This window comes from Idiotropiscis lumnitzeri, chromosome 12 (assembly GCF_059441095.1).
Source record: "Idiotropiscis lumnitzeri isolate Australia: NSW breed Sydney's pygmy pipehorse chromosome 12, RoL_Ilum_1.0, whole genome shotgun sequence".
In the NCBI taxonomy this organism is placed as follows: Eukaryota; Metazoa; Chordata; class Actinopteri; order Syngnathiformes; family Syngnathidae; genus Idiotropiscis; species Idiotropiscis lumnitzeri.
In genome coordinates this window covers 14,859,987-14,887,462 of record NC_142402.1, presented here as the reverse complement: position 1 = coordinate 14,887,462, position 27,476 = coordinate 14,859,987, and the positions used below count along the sequence as shown (strand labels likewise).

Here is a 27,476-nt window from a genome sequence, read left to right as displayed (position 1 = left end):
CCATTCAAAGGTGCACATGCAAACAACACAAAAGTCTTTTTTGTGAATTATTTTGTTTTTTTATTATTATTATTATTATTGTTATTAGCATTTCATTTACGTACTCTTTTTGCCATTTAGGCTTTTATGGAACCCTTTTTTTTGGCCCTAGAGGTCCACTCCACTGCATTTTATGATATTATTGGGTTATATCACTATAAATGTTCTGGAATGAGGGGCTTGTTAATGATCTGAAAGGACAAATGACTTCTTGATTGCTTCTTGTCACTTTCAATGTCTTAAATGCTGCTCCTCCACATGGCTCTTTTCCTTCTTTTTCATGGATGTGCGTCGGCGGGTGGGCTCCTCGGTGCTCTGCCTCATCCCTTTCAACAGTAACGACGCTGTTGCATACGAGCAAACAGATTATGTTAGTGTCTATGAAGGGCGAGGGGAGGGCAGGGGAGGGTAGTGGGGTGGGCGTGTGACGCACACACACTGACGTCATTGGAGCGGCTCAGGCACGATGCATTTGGGATGAAGAAACAATATCACGCCAAGGGAGCATCATTAGAACGTACGCTGTCATTCAGTGAAATACATTTTCTATTTATAACAGCGAGTGAATGCACCACAGTGTGACAAACATTTAAATGAAGTTGGGTCGATACGGCCACATTACAGCCTTTAAAAATTTATTAAAGCGCGGTTTTGATTGCCAGAATCAGAGAGGAATTAGTTTAGCATTTATTTTTGTTCTTCTTGTTGTTGTTATTATTATTATTATTATTATTATTATTATGTGAGACCATTCTAGCTTTATATGATAAGTTGGAGTGGTGATGCATCTCACTGGTGCACAACACACACACACAAAAACTAAACCTAATACTTACTCATACAAACTAATATGAGGCATTTTATAAAAAATAAAACAAATAAAAAATTAACCAAGCCTCTTTGAAACTAATTAAAACTAACAAAAAAAAAAAAAAAAAAATCACCCTACAACTCATCAAAGCTGAAATTTGATTAGCCCGAATAGAATAAAATAAAATAAAAAGTAAAATAAAATAAACGGGAAGCTGCAAAACCAAGACACATACTCAGAAATGAAGCCAAAGACTGTTGGAAAAAAATAAGCATTCCATGTAGACTAAGTTATAAATGTAAATTTAAACGTAGGTCAGTGATTCTTCTTGAAGGCTTGAGTGGCTGACTGCGTGCCACCGGTTTACAAAATGTGTCACTATAATAATTGGACTGAATCTGCATGCTTCATAGTTAAGTGTGACACACCCGGTAGTTGTTTGCTTCCGCGTGACGTTTGATTACTGTCAGTCCTTGCCTTTCTCCGCAGTACATCGATGCTCTCAACCCTCAACAGAACTTCATTCATACACCCACGGCTTTCATTTCGCCTGCTCTTCGACCTCCTTCCAACAATTTATGCTTCTTCCCTCTCAGCGCTCGCTTCTACAGCCACTCCCAGTTGGCCGTGTGATGATGCTGTCCTCAACCTTCTAAGTAGACCACCCCCCCACCCCCCTTCGTTGATGCTATAAATACCCAGCATTGGTGAGTCATCGCCCGGACGTATCGCCGCCACCCCCCCTCATCTTCCTCTCGAGCTGTCGCGTCATCACTGCTTTGCTCTGTTTGCACAAACGTATTAACAAACCTCACGCATTTTCGCACCTCCACGATGGCCCACCTCTACTAACGATGTATTTGGTAGTGCTCTCTTGACTGTGTTTGCTTGGTACTTTCAATGGTACTTGTCTGAGCCTCCTCGCGAGACTGCGACCTGAATGCAGCGCCTTAGACTACTCTGCCATCCTGACAACTGGTCGTGTTCTCTTGGCAGAGCGATCTAAAGCGCCGCATCCAGGTTGCAGTCTCCCCAGGAGGCGTGGGTTCGAATCCCACTTCAGGCAATTCCCCTTGAAAGTACCAACCAAGAACCAGTTGTCCGGATGGCAGAGGGGGTCGGCTTCCCAGGAGGAGTGGGTTTAAATCCCACTTTAGAGTGAACTGGGGGTGAGAGCAGAACAATTAATCAAATTTAAATTGACATTACACTGTAGTAGAAAACAATTATGAAATTGCAAAGGCTGCAAATTGGGAAATTTTTACATCATTTATTTATTTAGGGTCTACGTAAGTTCAGTGCTTGAGAAGTGCAGTTCACATGTTTAAATAACATTGTTTCATGAAAAGTTGAAGTGACGCCCCACTTGTTTTGTCGAATTTTTGTGAAGTTGTCATTGTAAACAGTTAACTGTAATTTAAGTACATCATTTCATAATCGAAAAACTTGGAAGTTCGCGCATTAACGATGAAACAAAAAGACATCGTTCTTGCGTTTTTCCATCCCTTTAAGCAGCACAAATGGTGCAGCAATACATGTAGATCGAGCAGGTAACAATGCTCACAAGCATATATTATTTATCCTCTGCAAAGAATGACTACTATTACTGCTGTTTACTGAGCAATTGCGACAATTTAATTCAACTATTATACTAGCTCAAGGCATCCCTTTATTTGGCGACTTCTATTAATTCCCTGCCTATGTTTTCATAATGCCGATTATATTCAAATATATATATATACCAACATCCACACAACAAGGACATTTTCGGTCTTGTACTTTGGCCTAATCGCAGTTTATCCCTTTGCTCTGATGCACCTCAATTGGACCCCGGGACTTAATTATTGCTTCCTCTAGTGGAGCTATCCTTGAGTAAACTCCAATATGGTGGAGCATGCCCAGCGAGTACTTCTGAGTCAGACGAAGAGAGAGAGAGGGGAAAGGAGTTGAAACTTGTTACATTAGCAGTGGGACAGCAAACAGAGCGACCGCAATTATTTCATCTGGAAGATGTCCTTCCTTTTTCCGTGGTCTTAGTGGCGCAGTCACGCCACCTCAGTTTCAAGTGAGGTGATCGTTATGGGCAAGAATTAGATGCATCCCGGCAAGGGTTGTGTATATTTTTTTATGCACATAATTGAATATCCATAATGATTATATTGGTTTTTGATATATTGTCACTGTCTGGCAGAGAGCTAGTGTCTCAAAATATGATCATTTTACAGTTTACTCCAAAAGTAATGGAACGGTAAGATCAATTTCTTTGTTTTTTTGATATACAGCATACTGAAGACATTTGAGTTTCAGATCAAAAGAAAAAGAAACCAAAGTTCAGAAGTCCAGCTTTTATTTCATTGCATTCACATCTCAATGTGTGAACCAACTCAAGACTCCAAACTACACACAGGAAGGCCGGAACCGGAATCGAACCCACGACCTCCGTTTAGTTATTTTTAATTTTGTTTTTATTTTTTTTGTTTTAATTTAGTTAGTTTTTAGGGTGGCTATTAAGTTTTTTTTTTTTTTTTTAATTTTGTTTTTTTTCCCCAAAAACACAATTTTTGTCTTAGTTTTTTGTTTAAGATCTTTAAAAAAGACCATGGATAGTATTGTGTAGTAAACAATTAAACAAAAATATTTTCCAACATTTTGAGAATACAGTGTACATTTTTAAGAGTGCACATGGTTTAAATTGCAATAAGCGCAGTGCATACAGCTTCTAAAGTCAGTAGCAGGCATGCATGCATGCATTCGCCCTAAAGCTTGTTGGCCAATGTAATGTGGATTTGTGGCTTGAATTGTGTTCGTTTTTTTTCTTTTTTTTTTTGGTTCATTGTTCTGAACAGTAGACAGAATGGAGAAACTCCCAGAAACAAACAAATCATACTGTATATTTAAATCTTGAAGTGAGCTTCTTGTGAGACTGCTTCAATGAAATAATCGCTCATTTATTAGATTGCATTAAGCTCTGATTAAAGTACGCATCATAGAACGGCGTGTTCTGTAACCATCGATAAACCACACACACACACTCAAAGCTCTTTTGTTGCCATAGGAACACCAGTTTCAGGATGATCGGAATCCATGTGGCTGGTCATACTCGTCGCATGCCGCATCTCACAGGAACAAAGAGCACACAACTTTTAAAAATTTTATTACATAATATCCAAGGCCAAATCACACAGATAAAGAGACGCTTTAAGAAGCCTCTCGCCCCCCCCCAGACGTTGAAGAAGAGGACTGTTAAATACTGTACACCAAATTATTATTCACAATTCATAAATTATTATTAACCTATTCACCATTACACTGTGAAATTTGACCCATTTATATGTAATGCACCAAGATACCACAAGATGGTGCCCAAAACCCATATAAGAAGCAACGGATTTCGAGGAAGTACAGTGAACATCTGCAAATTCGGAATTCGGCTATTCAAGGCCATTTGGGGGATCGTTGGTGTCAATGAAACAATTTTAAGCGATTCAACGAGCTTCATTTCGACAAAAGAAGTCCACCGCCATTTTGTGGTATCTATAGACCATTACAGGTGATACCTTTTGGCGAGTGTCAATTACTCTAGACTTTATTTCCTATCTTTACTCTATTGAATTCATACATCTTGACTGAAAAGATGTGTGGGGGCGGAGCTAAGTTTAGCCTGGGTTGTTGGTTGGAGAGTCTTCATGTGTGTATGTACACTTTTTTTCAAAATAAAATTCTAAATGTAAGATGGGTTTGAAAAGAAATGTTAACATTTTTTGCAAGATTGTAGTGTATTTATAGACCAGTATAGTTATATTTCACACTCTTAATATAGGCGGTTCTTAAAGCTGCACTCCGCAGGATTTTGAGTTTCGAATCGCGACTGCCGAAAAATGAACTTTCTTAAATGGGAGGTGAGGAAGGGAGCGGAGGGCACTGGACTTGTGCTGTCACATTCATGTCAGAAGGCAACAAGAATAAACGAGCAAAAATATACAAGCAGAATTTGCATTGCTGGGTGCTCAAATGTCTGAACTTCATTCCATGAACCCAATAAATTTGGGTTTGGGGGTGGGGGAGAAAGCAAATGTCGCAGAGAATCATCGCCACAAAGCTACAGTGAATAATTGTACATGAATTAAAATATGCATTTTTCAGAACCATTTATATATATTTATATATATTTACAAAATGCACTTACAGCATCACACATGAATTTTCATTGTTACATTAAATCTGTAAAAAACAACAACAACAACAAAAAAAACAAATCACACCACACAAGTGAGATTAATTGTGTGATATAGAGGAGTGTATGTACTAGTACCCTCTGGTCTCACTAGTAGAACAACTGACATTGTAGGAAAAACTTCACACTAGTTAACAACTGCATGCTACTAGTATTACTCGTGGCGTTAAAAATTTCAACAGGAAATTCACTCGTAGTACTAGCAGCACGCAGATGTCTAACATTCGGTTGTCCTATTAGTATGCCAAAGTTGTGCAGAAATCATTTTACTAGTATAGTGAGGATATGGACTACATCCTCTAACCGCTTTCCATAGAAGTGTTCGTTTCCTCACGACGCTCATTTGGTACAGTTGGGCACATGCTACAACGCCAATATTCACTGTCTACGAGGGATGGGCGTGACTACATTTGACTGAGGGGAGGTTTTTTTTTTTTTTTTGGTTTTGGTATATAATTTCAATGGGAGACTTTCTCAGAACTCTGCTTTTCTGCCAATGTCACACTGAGCAATATTCAGCAGCATTAACAATTCATTTCACATACTGGACCAAATTCTTTACCGATGAATTCATCAATTATCATCCCCAATTGCCCATCCCTTCAAGTTTTCAAATACAACCAAAGCACAGTAACAAACCTAGACATGCTTTTCAGTGTCGCTCTACCATCCTGCGCTTTACTCCTACGTGTTCCTATGTCGTTCTACTGGACTTCTATGACACCGCTTGAGAACTGCCTTTTAAAAAAAAGTTCCACGGTGGGGATGCAGTCTTTTCTCTTCTCTTGAAATATTCCTATGTAATTTAGACTAAAACTGGAGAATAAATATTGCACAATCATTTTCTATTATTTATATTCACAGGTATTTAAAAAAAAAGATGCCTGAGGAGGGAATATAAACGTACTTGTAACAAAAAAACAAAAACAAAAGTAGTGGGAGGAAAGGCAAGGTAACTACAGTACATTCCCTTCGAGACATCCTTTCCCATGTGGTAGCTAAGTCACACTTAAATGCTTTATTGGTAACTTAAATGTGAAATTTTGGTGGTGGGAAGCGAACTGTCCATGCTGCAACCCGACGAGAAGGAAATAACGTAACAAAAAAAATATCCACAAGATGACAAGGCGCATCGTGACGTGAAAGTAACCGTAAGATAGTAATGAAAAGAGGAAGATAACAGCAAGTTAGCTGCAACCCAACACGGCGCAACATGATGAGAATATAATGTAGTAAAATCAGTTGCGGCTCAATGATGTGTATCATAACAACAAACCGATAACAGTAAGTTATCCACAACCCGACAAGGCGCCTCATGACAAGAGGAACTTAACATAGTAAGTTAGTTGCGACTGGCTAAGGCGCAACATGAAGAGACAGAACATAGCATACTAAGCTAGCTGCAACCCAACCAGGCGCAGCATGATAACGACAAGAACATAACGCGCAGTAAGTTAGCCGCAACCTGACAGGGTTGACAACCTGACAAAAAGTTTGCTGCAACCCGACATGGCGCCTCATGACAGGAGGATCACAGCGTAGCAAATCATTTGCAACCCAACAAGGCGCGGCATAAAAAGAACACAACGCATTTAGCACGCTGCAACTAATTTGGCCCAACCCGAAAAGACGCAACACAACTTGAAGTTACTCGCAACCCGACATCATGCATCCTGACAAGATTACCACGCATACCAATAAAGCGCATCATGACAAGAATATAACAAAATACCCTCAACCCAACAAGGTGCATCATGAGAACAGAACGTCACAAGACAGCCACATCCCGACCAGGCGCATTAAGACAAGTGTCACATAACGTGGTAAATTTGTCGCAACCCGACAAGGCGCAGCACGACCTCAATAAACGTGAGCTAGTCGTAACCCGACACAGACAAACACGTACTCAAGTAAACAAATCATTGGGATACGAGTTTAAAAAAATATTTTAAAAAGCATCTTTGGGGGGAGGAAACATGCAAAACAAAAACGAGTAAAAGTAGCGACTAAAAAAAAAAGATGCTGTATCATATTAAAAGAATAAAACCCTCAAATGAACACAAAAACATATGACTGATCTCTCACGGCTTTGCAACACTTTCTCCACAAAAAAAAAAAAAGACAAGAAACAATCAACGAAAGCAAAGATTTTAGATATTATTTGGAACGAAACGAGAGTAGAAGATCACAATCATTCCAGTATGGTGCGAGAACCATGAAATTCGCATATCGCTGCCGTCGGGCGGAATCCTTGCACCTCAGAAATCATTTCAGGAGAACTCCCAAAACATGGACATTGCATCATCAGAAAGAGCGCAAGCGTTTTCCAACACTTGTGATTGGTCAAAAATCTGTAAAAATAACAACCGTACGTGCAGAATGACCAATCGATAACATTTGTGAAAATATACTAAGTTCACCAAATTGTGACGAAGGAGGTTTCGACCCGACGCCAGCGATATGCTTTTTACTAACGAAAAAATATATATATATTTTTTTTTTCGTGACATTTTTCAACCAGATATTTTACTTTAGAAAAAAAAATACTGAACAATGATGTCACAAAATTGATTAAAAAGGTCATTTGCCAATTTCGTTGTTTTGTTTGTCACTATAAGCCATTAGCATAGATAGATAAACAAAAATACATTATTGCTAGTGAAAAACATTTTCGGATCAATGAAGTCAAAAAGGACAAAATTCGTTTAATTTGACTGAAAATTACTATTAAGCACAATTATTTTTATCTATGCCAACAACATAGTGACATAAAGAACACTTTAATGTACTAGATGGCAGAAAGTACAAAATTAAATTACTATTTGTAGTTTTTCAAAATTTTAAAGGCGCAAATTTTAAAAATCTCTCGCTTCATCTTCCACCCATGTTTTTATTTGAATATTGAATTAGAATATTTTTCTGATTTTGTTCTTGGGGGGTGTGATGACCCGAAATCACAACCACTTTCTTTGACATTTTTGTTTGGTGGCGAGCGGTGACATTTTCCAAACCTAAAATACGTGCCTCGGCTCATTTAAAGTCACAAAACCCTGACCTAGTGTTCTCACTCTAACTCATGAACCGTTAATGAGGCGCCGCTCACATGAGCACAATTCCACCTCGAGTTTATTTTGGCCAAGGCCGCGCTGTACCAGTGGTCGCCTCCAGAAATTGGTGGAGGTGCAACAAAGGGGAGGGCGGCTGACGCTCAACTGCGTCCGTCCAAACCTGATATTTGTCTCCCTTCGTGCAGAAGTCCGCGCATGGCCTTGGTTGCCACGGCAACTCCGAGGGCGAAACGTATCACAGAGCGTGCGAGTCACTGGTTGTAATGAGGTTAGGAGGACCAGTTAAGATGGTTGATCGATCTTGTGTTTTTATCGAAATCATAAGGCACCCCCCAAGTTGTTCTTTCAGAGGCATCGGAGCTGCTTGTGTTGGTACGTGCGCTCGTGCGTGTGTGGCCGTGTGTTATTTCCCTCCGTACATCCTCTCAATGTCTTCTTGGTAGTGCGTTTTGAGCTCTTTGCGTTTCAGTTTGAATGCATCCGTCACCAGGCCGGTCTCTGGTGTCCAGGCTTCCGCGCTCAGCCGCACTTTTTTGGGGATCTCGAACCGTTCCAGTTTTGCTGCGTGGGGGAGAGCAAAAGGTAGGGTGGGGGGTGGTGAATGCGACCTTGACAAGTAGACGTGTAACAGACAATCCCTGCTGCTTCACAATTCATTTTACGCTGATTTTCTGTTTTTATTTCTTTCTGAAAATGTTGTCACTATTTTTGCACTCAGGCCAAATCAATTAGAGTTTTGATTTGGCCCCATCTGGTGTAAGATTTAATTTGTTTTTTTCACCTACTTTTGAAATGTTTTGTTGGCACATCATGCTTCGTTGAAAGTGAAATTTAAGTGCAGTGACTGATGGTCCATGTGGTCTACTTTGCTGTTACAATTTTCACGTTTATTACCGTTGCGTAGACACCAAGGTGAGTTTTTGTTTGCCAATGTGTAATGTCATGTCAGTTTGTGAAAATGTTATTCAGGCAAGCGTGCAATGCTACTGATAAGGATAAAATGTGTCAAAGTAAATTGTTACATTAATGCTCGTTTAAATGTAATGTTTATGGAAAATTATTATTATTTTTTTAATACAGCTCTTGTACTGAATTATTATTGGTCATGCTATTATAGTTAGGAAAGGAGATAGAAAACTCCTTACACGAGATAGCAGCTTCTGTGAGGATGCGGAGCACTTCCTTCTCCATTTGCGGATTGTTGCAGATGTCTTCCCACGTTCCCCGCACCTGCAACCGCTCCGCCAGTGCCATCAGCAGTTTGTGGTTGGGCACCACAAAGCTGATCACATACGACTGGTCACTGCAAACCAACGCAAAGACGGTTAAAAAAAAAAAAATTACCTCTTTTTGTCAAAAGGGCGTTACCTGTTGGCATAGGCACAGATGTTGTCTATTAATGGGCAGTTCTTCAGAACAGCTTCCACTTTTCCCAAAGAGACGTACTCGCCCGCCTGTAGTTTCACCAAGTCCTTTTTGCGGTCTGTGGGAAGATAACGTGTCACTATCATAAAAGATCTCCTCTATATTGTTCATTCTGTGGTTGAATAGCAAAATGTGGGAACATTTGACACCCCTCAAGTTTTAATTGCCTCAACAAAATGATGGTTTAGAGGTACTTTACATTAGAGAGTAAACAAAAATTTTGGTGGCAGGGAACTCTCCTTTTTTTTTTTTAAGAGGCTGTGTCTGTATGACTGTATTATACTGCCCCCAGATGGCCAAGTTGTGCACACCAGAAGGAGCAGCATGATGCACAAACGTTTTTTTTTTTCTATTCAATTATGTTGTTACTACTGTATACGTTTTTCACCAAACCCATTAAAATTACGATTTCACCGTTCATTTTCATTCAAACATGACATCTATTACCAAGTTTCTCACCAATGATCTTAAGGCATCCGTCAGGGTGAACCTCTCCAATGTCTCCAGTGCAGAACCATCTCTGGCCTTTAGCGTCCACGTAAAAATCCTCGCGGTTCTTGGCTTCATTTTTGTAGTAACCCATTGTCACATTGGGTCCGCCAATCAAGATTTCCCCGCGCGGGTTGGGCTTGTCCGTGCTGAAGTAGCCTCCTACAGATGCACAGATGCACCTTCAGAACCGGAAAACTTTGATTCGAAAGTTGCTTTGCTGGACTTACCCTCTTCCCAGTCCTTGAGCATGATTTCTGAGCAAACAAGCGGCGCGCCTACCCGTCCGGTGCTGTAGTCCCAAACTGAAAAACATAAAAGAACGCTAAATGCATTTACTGCTAACGCTTAATACTGTAAACACCCATTGTAGGCAATAGCGACATTCGAGATAAATTCAAGACTTCCCATCGAATGTTAGGATAAAATTTAGTAGGGATGTAACGATAACCGCAATATTGCGATATTAAAATTGCCACAATATCGTCGCCATCATGTCACGATATTAATTGGAGTAAATCTGTTTAAAAAAAATAATAATAATAAAGAAAAAGCATGTACCTTCACTGATGGTGCCTGCTCCACAGGTCTCCGTGAGGCCGTAGCCTTGCCCCACGGGGCAGCAAAGGCAAATGTTCATAAATCGCTGCGTGGCGGCCGAAAGCGGGGCTCCGCCTGAAAGCAGCAGCCGTGTGTTGCCCCCCAGCAGCGCCCGGACCCTCTTGAACACCAAACTAAGACATTCAAAAGGATAAATGGTGAAAATAATTTAAAACACATTCTGCTAAGAGGAAAATTAGACATCAGCCATTAGAATATTGATTCTCAACGTGTTCTAAAAATGGACATGGTGAACTTGTCTAATGTGCAAAGGGATGTCATTCCATTATTTGGGATGATCCATCCCTTCCAAGCTTCTGCTTAGACTTCAGTGTAAGGATAAAACAATTAGCAGAATTGTGATGTGCTCCCTCTTACCTATTCCAGTTAAGCGGTGAGTTGTTGCATTTTGAACTAACTGCAAACATTTGAGGGAGGACTGCTGACTTCCAAGTAAAGTGCATTACAGTAATACAGCAGAGATGTGATTAAGACAAGGTATACTGTTTCAAAGTGCAGCTGTGTAAGAACAAGCTTCACCTTTGCCGGATGCCTAAGGTAAAAAAAAAAAATGCAGGACTCTGGACTTTGAACTGTTGCTTGTTACATTCACCAATGTCAGCAAAAGGAATTTTGCCAAGGAAATTTTTTCCTTTTTTTTTTGTGTGTCAGACGGGCATTACCTGTCACAAAGAGGCGTGCTGTAGCCTTTGGAAATCTGCTCCATCTTGTAGTTGTATGCCAGCACAAAGAGCGTCTTCTGAAATTTGCTCATTCCCTCCACTTTTGTCATCACATTCTTGTAAATACGGTCCATTATTTCCTGCACGTCAGGCATAAAGGACATTAGTTCACATTCAGCATGCGGAAAACGCAACAACATTCAAAGACCCACCGGCACAGCCGCCATGAGTGTAGGTCTCAACATGCTGGTGTCTCCTTTACTGCCCTTTTTTATTTTGGTGGACTGCAACAATGAACAACACATCGCATCAAGTCTCTGTCAAAGTGACGTTAGGATACACAAAGAGTGACTTTGACGGTTAAATCTGCTCAATGTAATGTTTACAGGCGGCACGCATGCGGTTTTACGCTGACCTGGTCGGCGAGAGTCTGCGGGGAGGAATAGCCGATGCGACAGCCGTGAGAGACGCACACCAGCTCGGCGCTGAGTTCTAAAACGTGAGCCAACGGCAGGTAGCCAATATATGTGTCTGTTTCACTGCCAACACACAAACAGCTGCTCAGTGTCTTTCTTTTGCACTTAATGACATCATTTTCATGCTTTTTCACTTCAAAATTAATCTAGAAAGAGTGCTATTAAGGGACCATATCAAAAGATTGAGCATAATTAATTTTCACTTCCTGTACAAGTCCCAATATTTTTGACCAAGCAGTGTATTGTTTCCGCGTGCTAATGGGCCACACGTGTTTGTCAGCAATTATCAGAGGCCATTTAGCTCTGAGGTGCAGTGCATTAGACGGTGGTAATTACACAGAGGAAGACTCATAAAGGTCTTGGTCAATTTGATATTTGCATACTTGAGGTTGGGGATTCGCTGTGCCATCCCAGTGATGCCGGCGATGATGTTGCCATGGGAGATCATGACACCCTTGGGGATGCCAGTCGAGCCGCTGGTGTACATGATGACGGCGATGTCCGACGACTGCGGCTGCCTGCGGTTGGTTGCTACTGTGCGCGCAGACAAAATGGCAGATTCGGGTTAGGCAAAGAGATGAGTGAAGCCATCTTGTGCAATTAAAAACTGGCAGTCATAAACTCATGGACAGTAAACTCCTTTTTTCTTGACCCACCAGTGAAAATCTGCAATAGAGAGATTAAAAAAAAAAAAAAAAAAAGCGGATACATACGCGTTCCCCTATCACAACTTTTTTTTTTAATTGAAATATAATACAATATATACACAGTGAGGTCTCACTGTAAGCAGATACGGTGACAGTGCCTTTTTGTGCGCCGAACATCAATCCAATTTCACATCAGGGTGTTGGCATTTAGCCCCCTCAGACCCATCCCATCAGCGTACATGCAGGCAAAATGAGAAAGCTTTTTAATCCTCACAGTTTTCAGGCCTGGATCCCATCTCTTTAACAGCGTCCATGCTGTGGATCGTGATGCCTCTGGGGATGTCCTGCCAGCTCGACAGCTTCTTGTCGACGACAATGACATATTGAAGCCTCGGAACATCGCACAATATCGCCTGGTGGGAGGAACAAAGTATTACGACAAATACATTGATTTCATTGAAGCCCGTACTTTGAAATGGTACAGTGAACCCCTTTATATCAGATTAGAGCAGATTTATAAGCATTTATTTCCCTTTTTTCAAAATGGGTTTTGAGAGCAGTTCATCTTGGTCGTTTCACATTACAGTGGACCCCCGACAGGGATGGGGCATGATCACAAACAGAAAATCCACAAATTATTGATGCTTTCTTATCATGACCTTGACAAAGTGATCAATTCTATGGCAAACAAAAAATGTGAATAAGCAGGGGATCAGGTTAAAAAAAATGCATGCAAGTGGAAATTTACACAAATATCAAAATAATCAACAAACACAAGAATTTGCAAATGCCAAACCACAAATGGGTCTACCAGCATTAAGCAAGCCAGCGTTCATTGTTTTTGGTTTGATTCCACATATACAATGCTGAATTAGTAAACGTCAACGATGGGTGACAAAGAAACACCTTGCAGCAAGCACGCCATGCATCTTATTTAGAAACCGGCGCGAATGACAGCCTTCTTTTTAATTTCTTCAAGTGATGTTATACGATAGACTCGCATTTATCGTCAGCCAGGGAGGGAGATCAAGGAATATGGAGTTTTATTGTAATACCTTGGTGTGTTTTAATACGTTTAATGTGTAGGTACGTTTAAAAGCAGGTACCTTGAGACGACCCTGCAGCAAGTCTTTACTAGTGATGATGTGGGTAACCTCGGTCTCGTTCAGACCGTGGGCGATGGCCAAGGGTCCGAGAGTGGCGTACAGGGTGACGACTGTCAAACAAGGGAGAAAAATTGCAAATCAGACAGAGTACTTTAACATCTTGGGTTGGAGCAAAAAAAAAAAAACTACTCACGTGGGAAATTGTACATGAAGCAGGCTTGAGCTGCCACGATCCACTCGGCTCTGGTCTCGCAAAAGATGGCAATGTTGCACTGAGGTTTCTGGCCGAGAGCCGCTAGGCCGCTTCCGAACATCCTGGCTGCCTGGTATGTCTCATCATACGACAGCCAGTTGTAGTTCCCAAGAATGACCTGCGCATAGCAAATAGAACGGCACTGCGTGTGTGATTGCTTCTCAGATCACTTTGTAAGCAACGGTCCTTGTATCCAAGCTGATCGAATTCTACAAATGATTCTTGAGACTTTTGAGGATGGCCGATGATGGTCTCACTTCATTCCTATTTTGTCAAACAGTGCCACATGCAGGGCCCTTGTTGCTATGGCACCGACTGTCCTCAGTGCACAAAACGACTTTTGTTTTCTCTTGTTGAAAATAAGCTCAGTGTTTGGTTTGTGTACAAAACTCTCCTAATTAATTACACTGCAGTGAAAATGGTGGAAAACATTTGACAGTGCAATAAGTGAAGTCGACTATTTTCAGCAAAGCTCACTTTCTCTTTTCTTGAACAGCGCATGTCCATTTTTTAGATGTACACTAGCTTGACACACAAATTGAATCGATTCAGTGACCTTGCAAGGGCATTTGAGCCTTTTTTCACTTCAGACAAGCAGCTGCACAGCCGAAGTGTTCTTGAACCTAAAATGTTGGCTCGCGACACACGGAAAAAAAAAAAAACAGAACAAGTGACGGCTCATTACTTATAAAAAAAAAATGGGGCACTGTTAAGATGAACCACGACAGTTTTATTTTGTTTGACTCTAACCTAACATGGTTCACACTCTCATAATTAAATGTTCAAATGTCAGTTCAAACATTACCTGTTAAAAGTAAATGGATCGAGGTTTGTTCCTAAAGCCGCAAAGTAACCACCCAAATTTGTGCGTAAACTGAAACATGCTGTAGTTACAAACATGCGCAAATGCAGGAGTGAAATCTTAATTACACTTCCAGGCCATTAGTTGGTATGAAATAATTCAATCGAAAAACAGCGTTCATTCTTGTGCCACGTGACGATTCTTACTCTACGCACCCTTGGTAATCTTGATGTCATCATGTTGGGACCGTCAAGGACACTTTGTATTTCATAAGGGAATATTATTCGAAATATGAACAAATTGGACGTCAGTCATCCGTTTGGAACGCAATGTGTTTGAAGGTTTAACTAATTTAAACGAAGTGCCAAACCTTTCACCAATAAATGAAGTGACAAGCACTGGATGTGGGCAGCTAACTTTGTAACAAGCAGTAGTGAACCATTTCTCCTAAAATAAATAAATAAAATAAAAATGATAGTTTCATTCGGTTTAATTCAACCCCTTGGTTAAGTTTAAAAAAAAAAAAAAAATTAGTATTCAATCAAACTGCATGAAGCACTTTTCACACTGCACTCGCTCAGTGAGAGAGTAGCGCGGCAACGCAAAATTACTGTTTGCCGGCGTGCCCATATATGGAAGTGCTGACGTAGCAACCTGCCAGCAAGTAAAAAAAAAAGAGCTTTTGCAGCTGGTTCGACCGCATCTGGACAAAATGTGTTTTTCATTGCTGGAAAAGAAAGCCTCAACTTTCTGCTCAATTTAAGGAGGAGGAGCAGCAGAAGAGAAAACTCATGGCTCGTCGGGAATGTGGATAGTATAATCATGCCGCGACTTGTATATAAGTCAATAAGTCTGCCGAAAAACACTCAATCACCCTGTCAGCTCCTCTCCAACTGGCACATTTTCCAATTTGATGATTAGCGATCCGAGTGTTTTGAGCACGGGCAGCAAATTCAACTCGCAAGTCAAGGCATCACTCTATGAATGTTGTCTCACCTTCTTAAAGACCTTCCCGTTAGGTTGGGGCTCATCCTCCTCACTCAGGACTTCCCTGGTCCCCAGACAGTCCCTCCGGGGGAACCTCTTGGCCGCATATTCAAACACTTTATCCAGCGTGTCCACCCCGGGGTGCAGCCACGCCACCAGCTCCTGTCGGCTGTTGATGGCCCTGTACGGGCCGGCTGGGTGTCCGCTGATGGAGCGCGCTTTGATGCGGCGGGCCCGTTCCAAGTTGGTGCCGGCCCCAGAGAGGAAGTACCAGGGTATGAAGGTGATCACAGAGTAGACCCAGACCACAGAACGGAAGACCTGCAGGAGCAGGGGGTTGATGTCCTCCTTCAGCTTCATCTCGGGAGGAAAAAGTCACTTGGAGAGGAGAAGCAGACCAGGAGATGTTGACAAAAAGCAGAAGTGGCTGAAGATGGGTGGGAGTGTTTGATTTCTGGGAGCGCGTCAACACGACCTGCAACGCAAGGAAACGTGCACCTTAGAAAAGTCGAAAACTCGACTCGTCGAAAAGAAGAAAACTATACAACCCCGCAGACAATGGTAAATGAATCCACTCGTGCCTGAAGCTCACCTCGGTCTATTTTTAGCACCTTTTCTCAGTCAGCAATATTTGTCTTAGGAGACCTCAAAATTATTGGTCGGTGTGCATGACACTGAGAACGGCTGTTTGTCTTGGTCAGCCAATAGTTTTGACGATTAAATGCCGATATAATCTTACTTTCTCATGAAACAGTGAATAATGTGGCGCAGGTATGGGCAGGAATTAAAGGACATGCACGGCTGACAATATGTTATTCTCCATCCTTGCCAAATAAGACACAATGTCTGCAAGTACAGTAAGTTGAAATGGTTTTCATTCATGCTTAGTGTGCGTGTTAAAGTTGGCTCCTGTTTCAGTTGAACTTTTCCTGTATATCATATTTCAAATGCAACTCTGTCAAAGACATTTTTTTTTTCATGTTAGAAAGCGCTCTGGTGTTGATTTTCAAGACATCACCTCATGGCTAAGAAAATAATGGGAGTATAAATAAGATTTTAAGTTATTAGGCACAGTGCAGAAATCATGTTTTGCCGGTTACTATTTTGCTATATTTATGGACTAATTGAAGTTGACCCAACTCTTGATGCTGTAATGCAAAATAAAGGTATATTTACTTGTGCAGCTAAGATGCTTATACGGGATACCTTTCAGCAAACTAATGTAACAGTCGAGAGTAGAATGTAACACTGGACAATGAAGAGGGTTGGGCAAACATGACAGAATGCAAAATATCTGTCTGAAATGGTGTGTGTTGCTTCTCTGGATGAAAACAATTATGTTCCATCCCGAGATCTGTGATCTTAACACACTGGTCCTTTTGGTGACTTTGAGAGCTAAAAAGAAGTCAGACGGAATCTAAAGCATTCTCTATTCAGCCTCCAGTATGCTGGAATGCCCTAGGAGTGGAAAATAGAGCAGCTACATTTTTAGAAATCTAGACTTAAGACTTTTTTTTTTTTACACTCTCAAATTAGTTCAACCACACATAGTCTACAGATTGCCTCTTTGTCCTTTCACACTTGAGATCTGGATTTGGCCTGTTTTACTGCCGCTTCTCCTCTTACCTACCCGGTCATCTCTATTGTGGATGAGGTGGCAATGATCGATGTGAGGCTGGAAGGAATCTGCAGTGACCGGGACGGTCCTGAGGAAGAACCACCTCCACAAAAGTGTCGCCGTGCGGCATGTAATTTCATTAAATAGACTTTCATGCTGTTTAACTAATATTGCACAACACAAAACTAATGTGCAAAGTTGCCTAATTGGCATACTTTGTTGCCTGGCCATCGTGCAAGGGGTATTCCTCCATCTGTGGTCCCTTCTCAAAGTTACTTTTTCCCCCCTTCTTGCCCGGTTGTGGGGTTTATATGAAATGTTGGCCTATGAAGGCCTTTGAGACTCTTTAGCCATTAAGAGCAAACATAAATCAACTTGACTTGACTTGAAATGGAGAGGTTGTGATCAAGTATCGATTACTTTGGCCTTAAGACCCACAGATATCACTTGACGAGCTCAAGACACATGACTACGGACTGATAAAATAGATGAGGTTTTTTCCTTCCCATAAAGCCTATGTGAGGGAACGTGGTTTAAAACAACATATAGCGCCCAAAGGGACATGAGGTTTAAATTAAAAAAAAAAAAAAAAAGTCTCTTGCATGTATCCAAGCAACTAGCTTGGAAACGCGCTTGCGAAAGCGAAAGCAGAAAGCATTTTAATCGGTTTCCATTTAGACACACAGCAGCCGTTGATGCGATCCAAATACGTTTAAAGCACGTAATTAATTCACAATTAAAATGGTATTTGGGGATTGCAAGTCGCGCAATGTGAAGTGCCGCGCGCTTTAGCATTCCGGTTGCTAACAATCGGCAATATGTGCAAAGCGTTCAATACATCCTCACCTCATCCGCTACGTCTGGGCTTCTGCCGGATCGATTCAGATCCTGTTATCCTTCGATGCGAAGTTCCGACATTATGTTGAGACAGTTTAAAAGCACCCTTTATTTGGCTTAAGGTCAATATTTCAAGTATTTTATAAAACCCGTATAAAATTGAGTAAAATGGTACATTTTAGTGTCAGCCAGGCTTGAAATCCAGCCCGGAAGCGACTGGATGACGTCGTGGCGTTTGGCGGCCCGTGATTGGAGGACTGTCGGTGGCGCGTGCTCGAGGAGCGGAGACGTCAGTTGGGTTACTATCGGTCAACTTGACAGAGACAAAAGCAGAAATGGGTCGCTGTTTATTAACCCATTTATTTCGTTTCGCTATTAGAATGTATTAGACTGAAACCTGTTTTATGTTTATATGAGCAACTATCAGCAAACTCATCAAATGTAGCCATATTAGTGTTTGTAATGATGTATATATTTATGTATGTATGTATGTATTTATTTATTTTACCTATTGGTAAGTCAGATTCACTTTGCTCAATCCATGGCGTTTGGGCACTTTTTAAAATAAATAAAACCAAACAACGTTATTCAGCAGTCTAATGTCGGATAATGCATTGGGTAATTTCGCTATCATGAGTATTTTTCTCCTTTTTTAAGAACATTAGTCGGCGGGGGGGGGGGGCGGAAAACACATTTTCGTAATCAGATACGTATTATTAGATTTATTTAAGATATTTTATGTATCTTTTTAAGGTAATTACTGTGTTGCAGCAGCGACTGAATAATACATTGATATTCGATACGTATGATGAAATTGAAGTGAAAAACAAGTGATGAAATCCAAAAAATAGTTACTAAAAATATAATTGCGCAGTACTGTGTAAAATAAGAATAGGATGTGCAATGCAGGTTCGTGGACCACAGATACACATGCTAAAACACTACATGTTGGCACCAAATATTGGACATGACATATAATGCTTATATGTTGCGATTGCCTTATGTTGAGTGACTAACATTAAAAAAAAACATCCAACCTCACCTCATCGTTTTTATACAATCTTACTACAACGTCAATGCAATGTGTGCGTACCTAATGAAATGCCCAGTAGATGCAAATGTTAAATTTAAAAAAAAGAAGAAGAAATGCCCAGTGAATACTTGCGCTGCATTCTCTCTTTTACACAATAGGAGGCAGTGAGCAAAATGTTTTTGGTAGGTTGTGAATGTTCATCCATCCAATCCATTTCTATAACCTCTCATCCCTACAGGGTCCTGGGCAGTTGAAGTCTATTCCAGGTGACTTTGTGCGAAGGGCAGTCTACAAACAAACTGACAGAATGAGCTGCAACTGCCTACACAGAAAGCAAGCAAGTGAACAACTACACCAATCACTGGGGCAGACACTAATTGTAAGATTTCTTCTACCTCTACATTTCTAGTATGAAGAAAATTGAAATTGAAGACGCAATATACAAAGTTCAATCTTGAAATACTCATTTCATGAGTGTAGAATAATTTATACTGGCATGGCCAGCCGTATGCCGTTAAAATCTTCAAACGTGCCATGGGAAATTGGGTGTGGTTTGGGAGTAGAATAGTAGTTTAAATTTGAATTACAGGAAGTAGAATTAAAATTCAAATAAATTCATGGTGCAAAATTAAAGTGTATTTAACAATGAAGCTTTACAGTAAGCCTACATAGAACATGAATTTTATACAAATATTATTTTTTAAAACTTTATGTGCACGATGCATAATTATACTAAAGTGTAGTGTAGTAATAGTTTTTTTTAAATTTAGCCTACTCTAATAAAACAGGTCACCAAAATTGTAAAAATTTTGAAATTGTTTGATGGGATGAACAACACTTCATTTCCCTGCGTACCTTGCATTATTTCATTTTATGACTTTGAATTAAATAAAATAAATGTATATTGCCAAGCTTTCCAACATTAAGGAAACGTATCCTTAATGATAGTCTCTGTAATTCCATTTGAGTTGTGAGATTCAGAATTTCGCACAGCACTGCATGGTGTGAAGCATTTCTTCCACATCTTTCATCGGGCACATTGAAAGCGAAAAGGCCAGGTAATCCGTGTTTGACCCTTTGATCGTGGGCACTTCCTCGCTGCCCCTCGGGAGCATTCGCACACTTGTTAGGTCATACGTCCACTTGTGGGTCCAAGTCAGATGAAAACGCAGAGACGCGATCACATGACGTGTCAAAGCGTGTGTGTAATAATGTCACTCCTCTGGGCTATGCCTCTGAGATGGTCTTTGACATGGGCAGATGTTCGTATCGAGAAGAGCGCTTTCATCCCCCCCCCCCTGTGAAATGTGTGTCCAATCTGATAATGACACTATGATGCGCACGCTCGGGCCACATCTTAAGAGCGACACGGGCAGACAGGAAATGTATCCCCGTCAGTGTCTGTTTCTGGGTGACCTCTTCTTCCTGAAAGGGCTAAATAGCGGTTCCTTGGGGAAACACCTTTGACTGAACTGACCTGTGTCATGTGACTTTTTGGGCTTCCTTTCAATGACGTGAAAGCAGCAGATTGTTAGATAGGGGGGGGGGCAGTAGAGGCTCCCAATAAGGCAATCTTGTTAGAGTCCAATCAAAGCTAACCAGGTAACTCCTAACTCGGCGCTTAATAATGAAGCCCCTTGGTGTCCAGTTGGACTCCCAGAAATCAAGAGACGCGGAGGAGGGAAAAGCTTGTGTGGGGATTAGGGAACAAAAGGATCCTTCTCTGTCATCAAAGAGGATCGGCTCCCAACTCATCCCTTGCTCCGTGGCGACAGCTTTTTCTTTTTTTTTTTTTTCGGGAGAGGGGAGTGACGGCTGGAGGGAAGTCGGGAGGGAGGGCTGCAGCCGAGCAGTTTGATGGCGGGGATGCAGATTTCAAAGTAATCTTTAACTTTAAGCCCTGCGGTCCCCTATGAAATGAAGCTGGCGGCCCCAGACACTGTGTTGCCTGTGGCTCTCAGTGGTAGGCTGCCACCCCTCCTTTTCTCTGCTGCTTTAGTCACGGTGGCATTTAAGTGGTGTTACTCACTGACTGGATGACCAAATGAAGGGCTGCCTTTGAAAACCTGAAAGAGGTGGATTTTTTTTCTTCTTTCTGCTCCCGAGACCAGTGTCGCCTCTTAAAACAACACTAAGCCCAGATAAATGCCCACTGTGTTAGTTGGATTCCACAGACTCTTAATCCAAAAGGAGACATCTTTGTGACTTGTGATCAAATAACACAAATTTTGCTGCTTTACCGTTTTATATACATACGCAATCAACTTTTGTAGACAATATAGCAGTCCTCAAAGTCGTGTATTCTTTATCCTCTGCAAAGAATGACTGATATTAATGCTGTACTAATTAGCTGAAATGTATTTTGTTGTTTTGATGAAAATTATCGCCATCTCTCTGCGTTATACTTCCACCAGGTGGCCACTCAAAGCCATCGCTGACTCAACTATACATTCCACTTGCTTCTCTAATCGTTATCTGTCCGTTATTGGTTGTGTGTTTTATTTGTTTTAGTTTGCCAGAGAGACTTGTGGCTTAGGCGCGACTGTTTCATCCGTCCAACATGACCTCTAGTGATGTTTGGTTCGTTTTGACGCAATCAAACGGAGCCAGGCAGTCACATGACCGCTCACAAAGCCTTGGCAGTCAGCTAAAAACAATAAAGTGGATCAGTTTGAACATTAAACGTTTCCATGAAACACTTCATTTTCTAAATTTGCAGATGATAAGAAAGATTCCCTGCAAGGATCCCTGGCCGCTACAAAGAGGGAGCAGAGATGATGGAAGAATTTTGGATCCAGGTGGAGCTGGTACTTTGGACAAGCGTTCAAATACGTATCGTTTCTTTTCATGTCCATTCCCGGCTTGTTGAGCCCATCACTCGCGTCAACGTGGCCCTCATTTCAGCTGCTGCACGACAAATAAGAGCTTAACGGTCAGTCTCCCGCTGAATGAAAAGCTTTGGTTCTCGTTTTTTATAGCTTCTGTCACACTTCATTTTTTTCCCCGATATTTAATCGGTTTAGACAACCGGACCTGTTACTGCCATGTGTGCACGTAGCAGGTCGTTAGTGGAGTTGTTCTATTCTTGTGGGTTATATGACTCGGAAAACAAACTTAAGGCCGTGAGATGATTTAAAACCCCTGGGAGGTCATCTGCACGTCTTTTGTCCCGCTACTTTACAACACTACTCATTTTGGCCCCCTGCCCAAAAGTTATTTCTCTCATCTTGTGAAGGTGCATGTACCCTCAGGGTCATTGGCTCGGAACCCCCCGCTGGGTCAGTCCACTGTGGGGAGTCAGGCATTGGTACAATAGCTCTTGTTGGAAGAAAAAAAAAAAGTGGTGGCGAACAGGATTTTAGAGTACATCAAGCCTGGTCACTTTTTGATAAAGAAATGGATCACAGCATTAGAAAACATCCAATACTCACTTGAGTACTCATCAGTACCCAGTACGGCACGGGGTAGAACATCCACACTCCACACAGGAAGGCCGGAGCCAGAATCAAACCCACGACCTTTACTGTGAGCCCATCGTGCTAACCTGTCATCCACCGCGCCGACAGTTGAATCAGTACTTCTTCTTTTACCGGTGTGCGTGTGAGTACTTTTTCAACCTGTCTCTCACAAATCATGCTACGCCATCTTAAAAATTTTAAAAAATCCTTTAAATGACATGACTACAGATACAGTCCGCTACAAAAGTATTGGGACGGCAAGGTTGATTCCTTTTATTTTATAGTGTTAAACAACTCAGTACCATCGCTTAGTTGCTTTCTTTTTCCAAGTCATTCCAAATTGTTGTATCGGCTCTGAACTTTTGTCACATTTATCATTTTTCTCCGAAACCCGAGTGTCTTCATTGACCTTGCTGTTCCAATCTTTTGGAGGGGACTGTCTACTGTAAGCTGACCCCCGCCTCAGTAACTGCCGTCATTGTACCATTTACACCTCTAAATACAAAACGGGGGCTTCTGCTTTCGGATCCCAGCGTTTATTACCGCGACCCACTCGCTCTAGCTGCTTCAGGCACAAACCCTGGACTCGGAACTCACACCAGAACTAACCACCATCCTAATCCTGTTGATGGATGCCGTGAAATTGATTTCCAAATCCCTTCCCCAATTTGTCACAAGTTGGCGTCATGTGCTTACAGTAGATGAAACCGAATGGACGATATGTTAGAATGCCAGCAGCCATTTTTTGTTCTTCTGTAATTCAGCACCACAACAACGGACAGCGCCATCAAGTGTCCTCCTTCATCACACCAGCACAGGTTCTTAAAATTTTAGGGCACAGGGATATTTTTCCAAGCACAGCTTTATAATCATAACGCTAAATGCCATGGAAATTAAAAAGCTTCTTATTTTGGAGATAAAAACAAAAATTCACGATACTGTGAAAATGTCGTACTCTGGTGTCTTGAGATACAAGTGACCTGATTTTTTTAATTTTTCAAAATGCAAGCCATTGTTCTATCAATTATGTGCTTTGCCTCGTGAGCGAAAAATAAAATATAAATCACTCATGACAAGCAGCAGTTTATCAGATATTTTATTTATCAATTAAAATATTTTGCTAGTCACTCCCAGTTAAAGATGACTGTCAAATTTAACATAAAATGACGAGTATTACGCCTATTTAAAACAACCTGCCACTATCTTAATCCTAACACAAATGCCATAGACAGGGTACTGACTAGCCATCCTTTTTGCGATGGATATTTGAAAACAAATGGTGCAACAAAATATCTAGGGAGACAGCGTAACAAAAATTCTTTATCTGCCGCAATAATTGACAAATATTATTTCAAGTTACTCTTTTAGACTACTGAACTTTAAATTGGCCCAAAGCTAAGATAGAAAGGAGGAGTTGGTGTATTGTGTTTGTTTCATCGGCATGCCTGTTCCCATATGCAGGTATGCTCTGTATTAAATAATACGACGTAATCAATTATTCCAAGTGATTGTGCGAACCCACGAGCTACGGACCGCGGACCTCCGGTGATGCTGTCAAGCATATTTAAATATTTGTGATACTTTATTTTATGCTGCGCTCACATTGGCATCTTCACTACTTTATTTTTTTCATATTCATTTGGAAGTGGTCTCATCGCGATTCCTTGTGCTTTTATTTTATTATTATTTCTTTTAAATAAAGGCATGTCCTAATCATGCGACTTAAGTTAAAAAAATATTTTTATTTTTGCTCTCAATTTTTTTTTATTTAGCATTTTAATTTTCATAATTAGGCGTCAATAACAGTAACAACAGTATTATAGGAAAGCGCATGTCCAAAATACTGTGAGTTTGTTCACAGTGACCAGCACAATAATGAAATATTCTTCCCCAAAATGGTAAAATGTACAGTTAACATGTGCATGCAGCTGTTTCCATTCAGACAACTGAATAAGAGCTTTGTGTTCAACTAAACAGGCCCAGATCTAACACTAATTACATATTTGAGTACATTGAGATAACATCATCATTATTTCTGTTTTTCGTGAGGTGAGATAATATGTGCGTTGGAAACACAGACAATTTCCTGTATTGAGTGGATTAGTGCCCTCGTGTGGCTGAATTCATCAATGCATCTCTCTTGCAGATCTGCATAAATTGTCATGCAGTTAATTCCATGAAGTAAAGTGTGGAAACCGCAATGAGTCACAGACATTGAGCGCTGATAAATATTATCACTTCTGTTGGTCACATTTTGACAACCACCCACAACATCATGACCACCTGCTACAGGAAAATGTTGAGTATATCGAATGCATTTGTACAGAATGTTACCTTTCTTCAACTGATAATGTTCAGTTTGGGTTGACACTGTCAAAGAGGTGTCAATTGTTATTTTATTATTTTATACTGTATGCAATTGATGCAAATTGAACAGATTCAGTGCAAAAGCCAATGTTTTAATAGTCAATTTGTGATACACTATATTGCTTTGCAATCAATGGTATTGATTGCATCAAGTGCCCGTGGAAGTGTCAGAAACACAATTCAAGGTGTCTCACACGCATGCACACAGCATGAGCTGTAGAAGGTATGCCACCTGAAATACAAGTAGATAAGAATCTCTCCTTACCTTTTTTTTCATGATGGGACCATAAAACCATTAGCTGTTTCCAGTGGTCATTTGCCAAACTATTAAGTGTTCCCTGCATGACCACAGGCTGCATTGTTAACAAATTCTGCTCTTCTTCTCTTTCTTTTCCAGCCAGCTCACCTGGCTTCGCCTCACGGCTCCCTATTGTCATGGTAACGGCGCTCGGTTTGAGCTCGAGCCCTCAGCTGTTGTGGGTCGTATGTATTTGATCACATCAAACACATCGGGAAAAAAGTCCCTCTTTTCGGCCGTCCGTCGTAACGATAACACCCCCAGGCGAGTAATCAGAGAGTGGATTTCCTCCTGAATGACATCCCCTTTCTCACACTTTATGGCGCAACATCCCACTGGAGATGTCGGTAGAGCTCATCCAACAAGGTACAGTTTGTAAAATGCAAATGGACAGTCATTTTAATACCTCCTGAAAGTCTACACACCCCTGTTCAAATGCCAGTGCTTAGTGGTATGAAAAAAAAGTAAGACCACAATAAATGATTTCAAAACTTTTTCCACCATTATTGTGACTTATACCTGCGCAACTCAATTGAATCAAAAATCTAAATCATTTTCAGGGACGAAATAAAATGAACAATTGTAAGAATCCGGTTGCAAAAGTGTGCACACCCTCTTACACTTGGGATGCGGCTGTCTTCAGAATTAACCAATCGCATTCAACCGCCTGTTCAATGGAAGCTCGCACACCTTGTAATGCCTCTGATTGGACCCAAGCCAAGTTCAAGCAGTTCTGGTAGGCTTTCCTGACATTTTCTTGAACAGTTCTGTTTTGTTTCTGAGAGTTGTGTGCTAACATGGACTGCTTTTTTGTGCCATTTATAATTCCCTCCACCAAAGTTTCAGTTGAAGAAAAACTGCACCAAAGCATGACGTTGTCACCACCGTGCTTCACTTTAGGTCTGAGATTTTTTTTTTTGTGGAGATGAGCTGTGTTGTGTTTGCAGCAAACAGAACCTTTCGGAGTTATGCCCAAAAAGTTCAATCTTGGTTTCACTGGACCATAACAAACAAAATGTATTATGGTCAAAAAACCCTGTCATTTGAACAGGGGTGTGTAGACTTTTTATATGCATGTAGTCAAGTATGTTTTATGTTTTTTAACATTCATTTTTTTTGGTTGTTGAAATAACTGAGGGGAAAAAATGTTTTTTAAAGAATCAGTTTGTTGACGCAAAATATAATTGAATTTATTGAAATGTTCAAAACAGCGCAAGTTAAACTTTTTCCAGTATTTTCTTAACATATACATTTAACTTGAACGTCGCATTTTAATCTTTGAACGATATGGATTTTGATCGTTACGTTACAGTACCTATGTCCAGATTGCGTTCCAATCAGCGATAGAAATCTACATTGTTTTAATTACAAGGATTCGTTCGCAAAATAGCAAAATGTCCCTAATAATTTTAAATTTACTGTCACAATATAAAGAAAAAAAAATCCATGCTAAAACTTTTTTTTCTTATGTCTTTTCAAATGCATTCAGGGCATGATAATCCACTCAAGTTCAATTGAGGCAAAAATGTTCAGAACGGCTATTAAACAATTTTTTTTTATTACTGGCATTCCTGTACTGTTTGACTGCGTAATAAATATTAGTGTTTATCTTCCTGATTTCCTTGAAGCGGTGCATAGGATTCACGACTCAAGATATTTATGTCATGTGCCCTGTAAAAACAAAAAATATTACAGAAAAAAAATATGTAAATGTCATAGAATAAAAAATGTAAGAACAATTAAAAAAATAATAATAATAAAGATTCATGTGCTTCTAAAGCTGACTGTATAAATCCAGAGGAAAAAAAGGTAACACTTACTATTTGTAGTTCGAGTAATAACTGTGGCTTTTTCCCATATGCATAATGCCTATTTTAGTTTTGGAAATGAATTCCTTTGGTGTAAGGCAGACAACCGCAATGATTATCTAAATTTGAGCATGCTGAGCGGTACAATAAATGAGGGATTTCTTCTCGGCAGTCCGAGCAGGGCCTCTTGCTTATCACTTTCCACGCCAAAATCCACAGCATTTGTATGAGAGCCATGAACTAACTTTGTCTTTGGGGAACAGCAAATGACTACTTCTTGTAATGTGTGCACTTTGAAGGGCTGTAGCCCTGAAAGGCCCGAATGGCTTCTTCTTGTGTTTAGTGAAGGCAACACACTGTTTCTTTTCAGGGACATTTTGTACTTCATTTTTAATGCATTTTGTCCGCCGCCACAGTACATTTCTGACTCAGCTTGC

The 27,476-nt window shown here is 40.7% G+C and overlaps 1 protein-coding gene and 1 long non-coding RNA gene across 3 annotated transcripts; one reads left to right on the top strand and one right to left on the bottom strand.

The window, feature by feature from the left end:
• The first annotated feature begins 1,348 nt into the window (after positions 1-1,348).
• Positions 1,349-27,476, top strand: LOC148326091 (uncharacterized). 2 transcript variants are annotated; one of them, XR_015846128.1, is made up of 5 exons: positions 1,349-1,557; positions 11,738-11,848; positions 19,347-19,487; positions 21,828-22,040; positions 25,331-27,476. It is a non-coding gene; the product is annotated as an uncharacterized LOC148326091 (long non-coding RNA). The 2 variants fall into 2 exon arrangements; XR_015846127.1 differs by having other exon boundaries at positions 11,738-11,863.
• Positions 3,988-18,314, bottom strand: acsl3b (acyl-CoA synthetase long chain family member 3b). The gene is made up of 15 exons (XM_088310952.1): positions 18,085-18,314; positions 15,630-16,095; positions 13,772-13,949; positions 13,579-13,688; positions 12,747-12,885; positions 12,209-12,359; positions 11,765-11,888; positions 11,562-11,633; positions 11,350-11,489; positions 10,628-10,800; positions 10,297-10,371; positions 10,037-10,228; positions 9,521-9,635; positions 9,298-9,455; positions 3,988-8,713 (listed from the first exon to the last, which is right to left on the bottom strand). Exons 2-15 carry the CDS (start codon positions 15,978-15,980, stop codon positions 8,556-8,558), a joined length of 2,136 nt encoding a protein of 711 aa, XP_088167078.1. The 5' UTR covers positions 15,981-16,095; positions 18,085-18,314; the 3' UTR covers positions 3,988-8,555.

What these genes read in the sequence shown, in the direction of transcription:
- acsl3b (XM_088310952.1), bottom strand. Translation starts at nt 15,980, where the DNA reads ATGAAGCTGAAGGAGGACATCAACCCCCTGCTCCTGCAGGTCTTCCGT. An exon ending in AGCACGCCTCTTTGTGACAG is followed by an intron (nt 10,801 to 11,349) that starts GTAATGCCCGTC and finishes TGAATGTCTTAG; the next exon opens with TTTGGTGTTCAAGAGGGTCC. An exon ending in CGGATGCCTTAAGATCATTG is followed by an intron (nt 9,636 to 10,036) that starts GTGAGAAACTTG and finishes ATCTTCCCACAG; the next exon opens with ACCGCAAAAAGGACTTGGTG.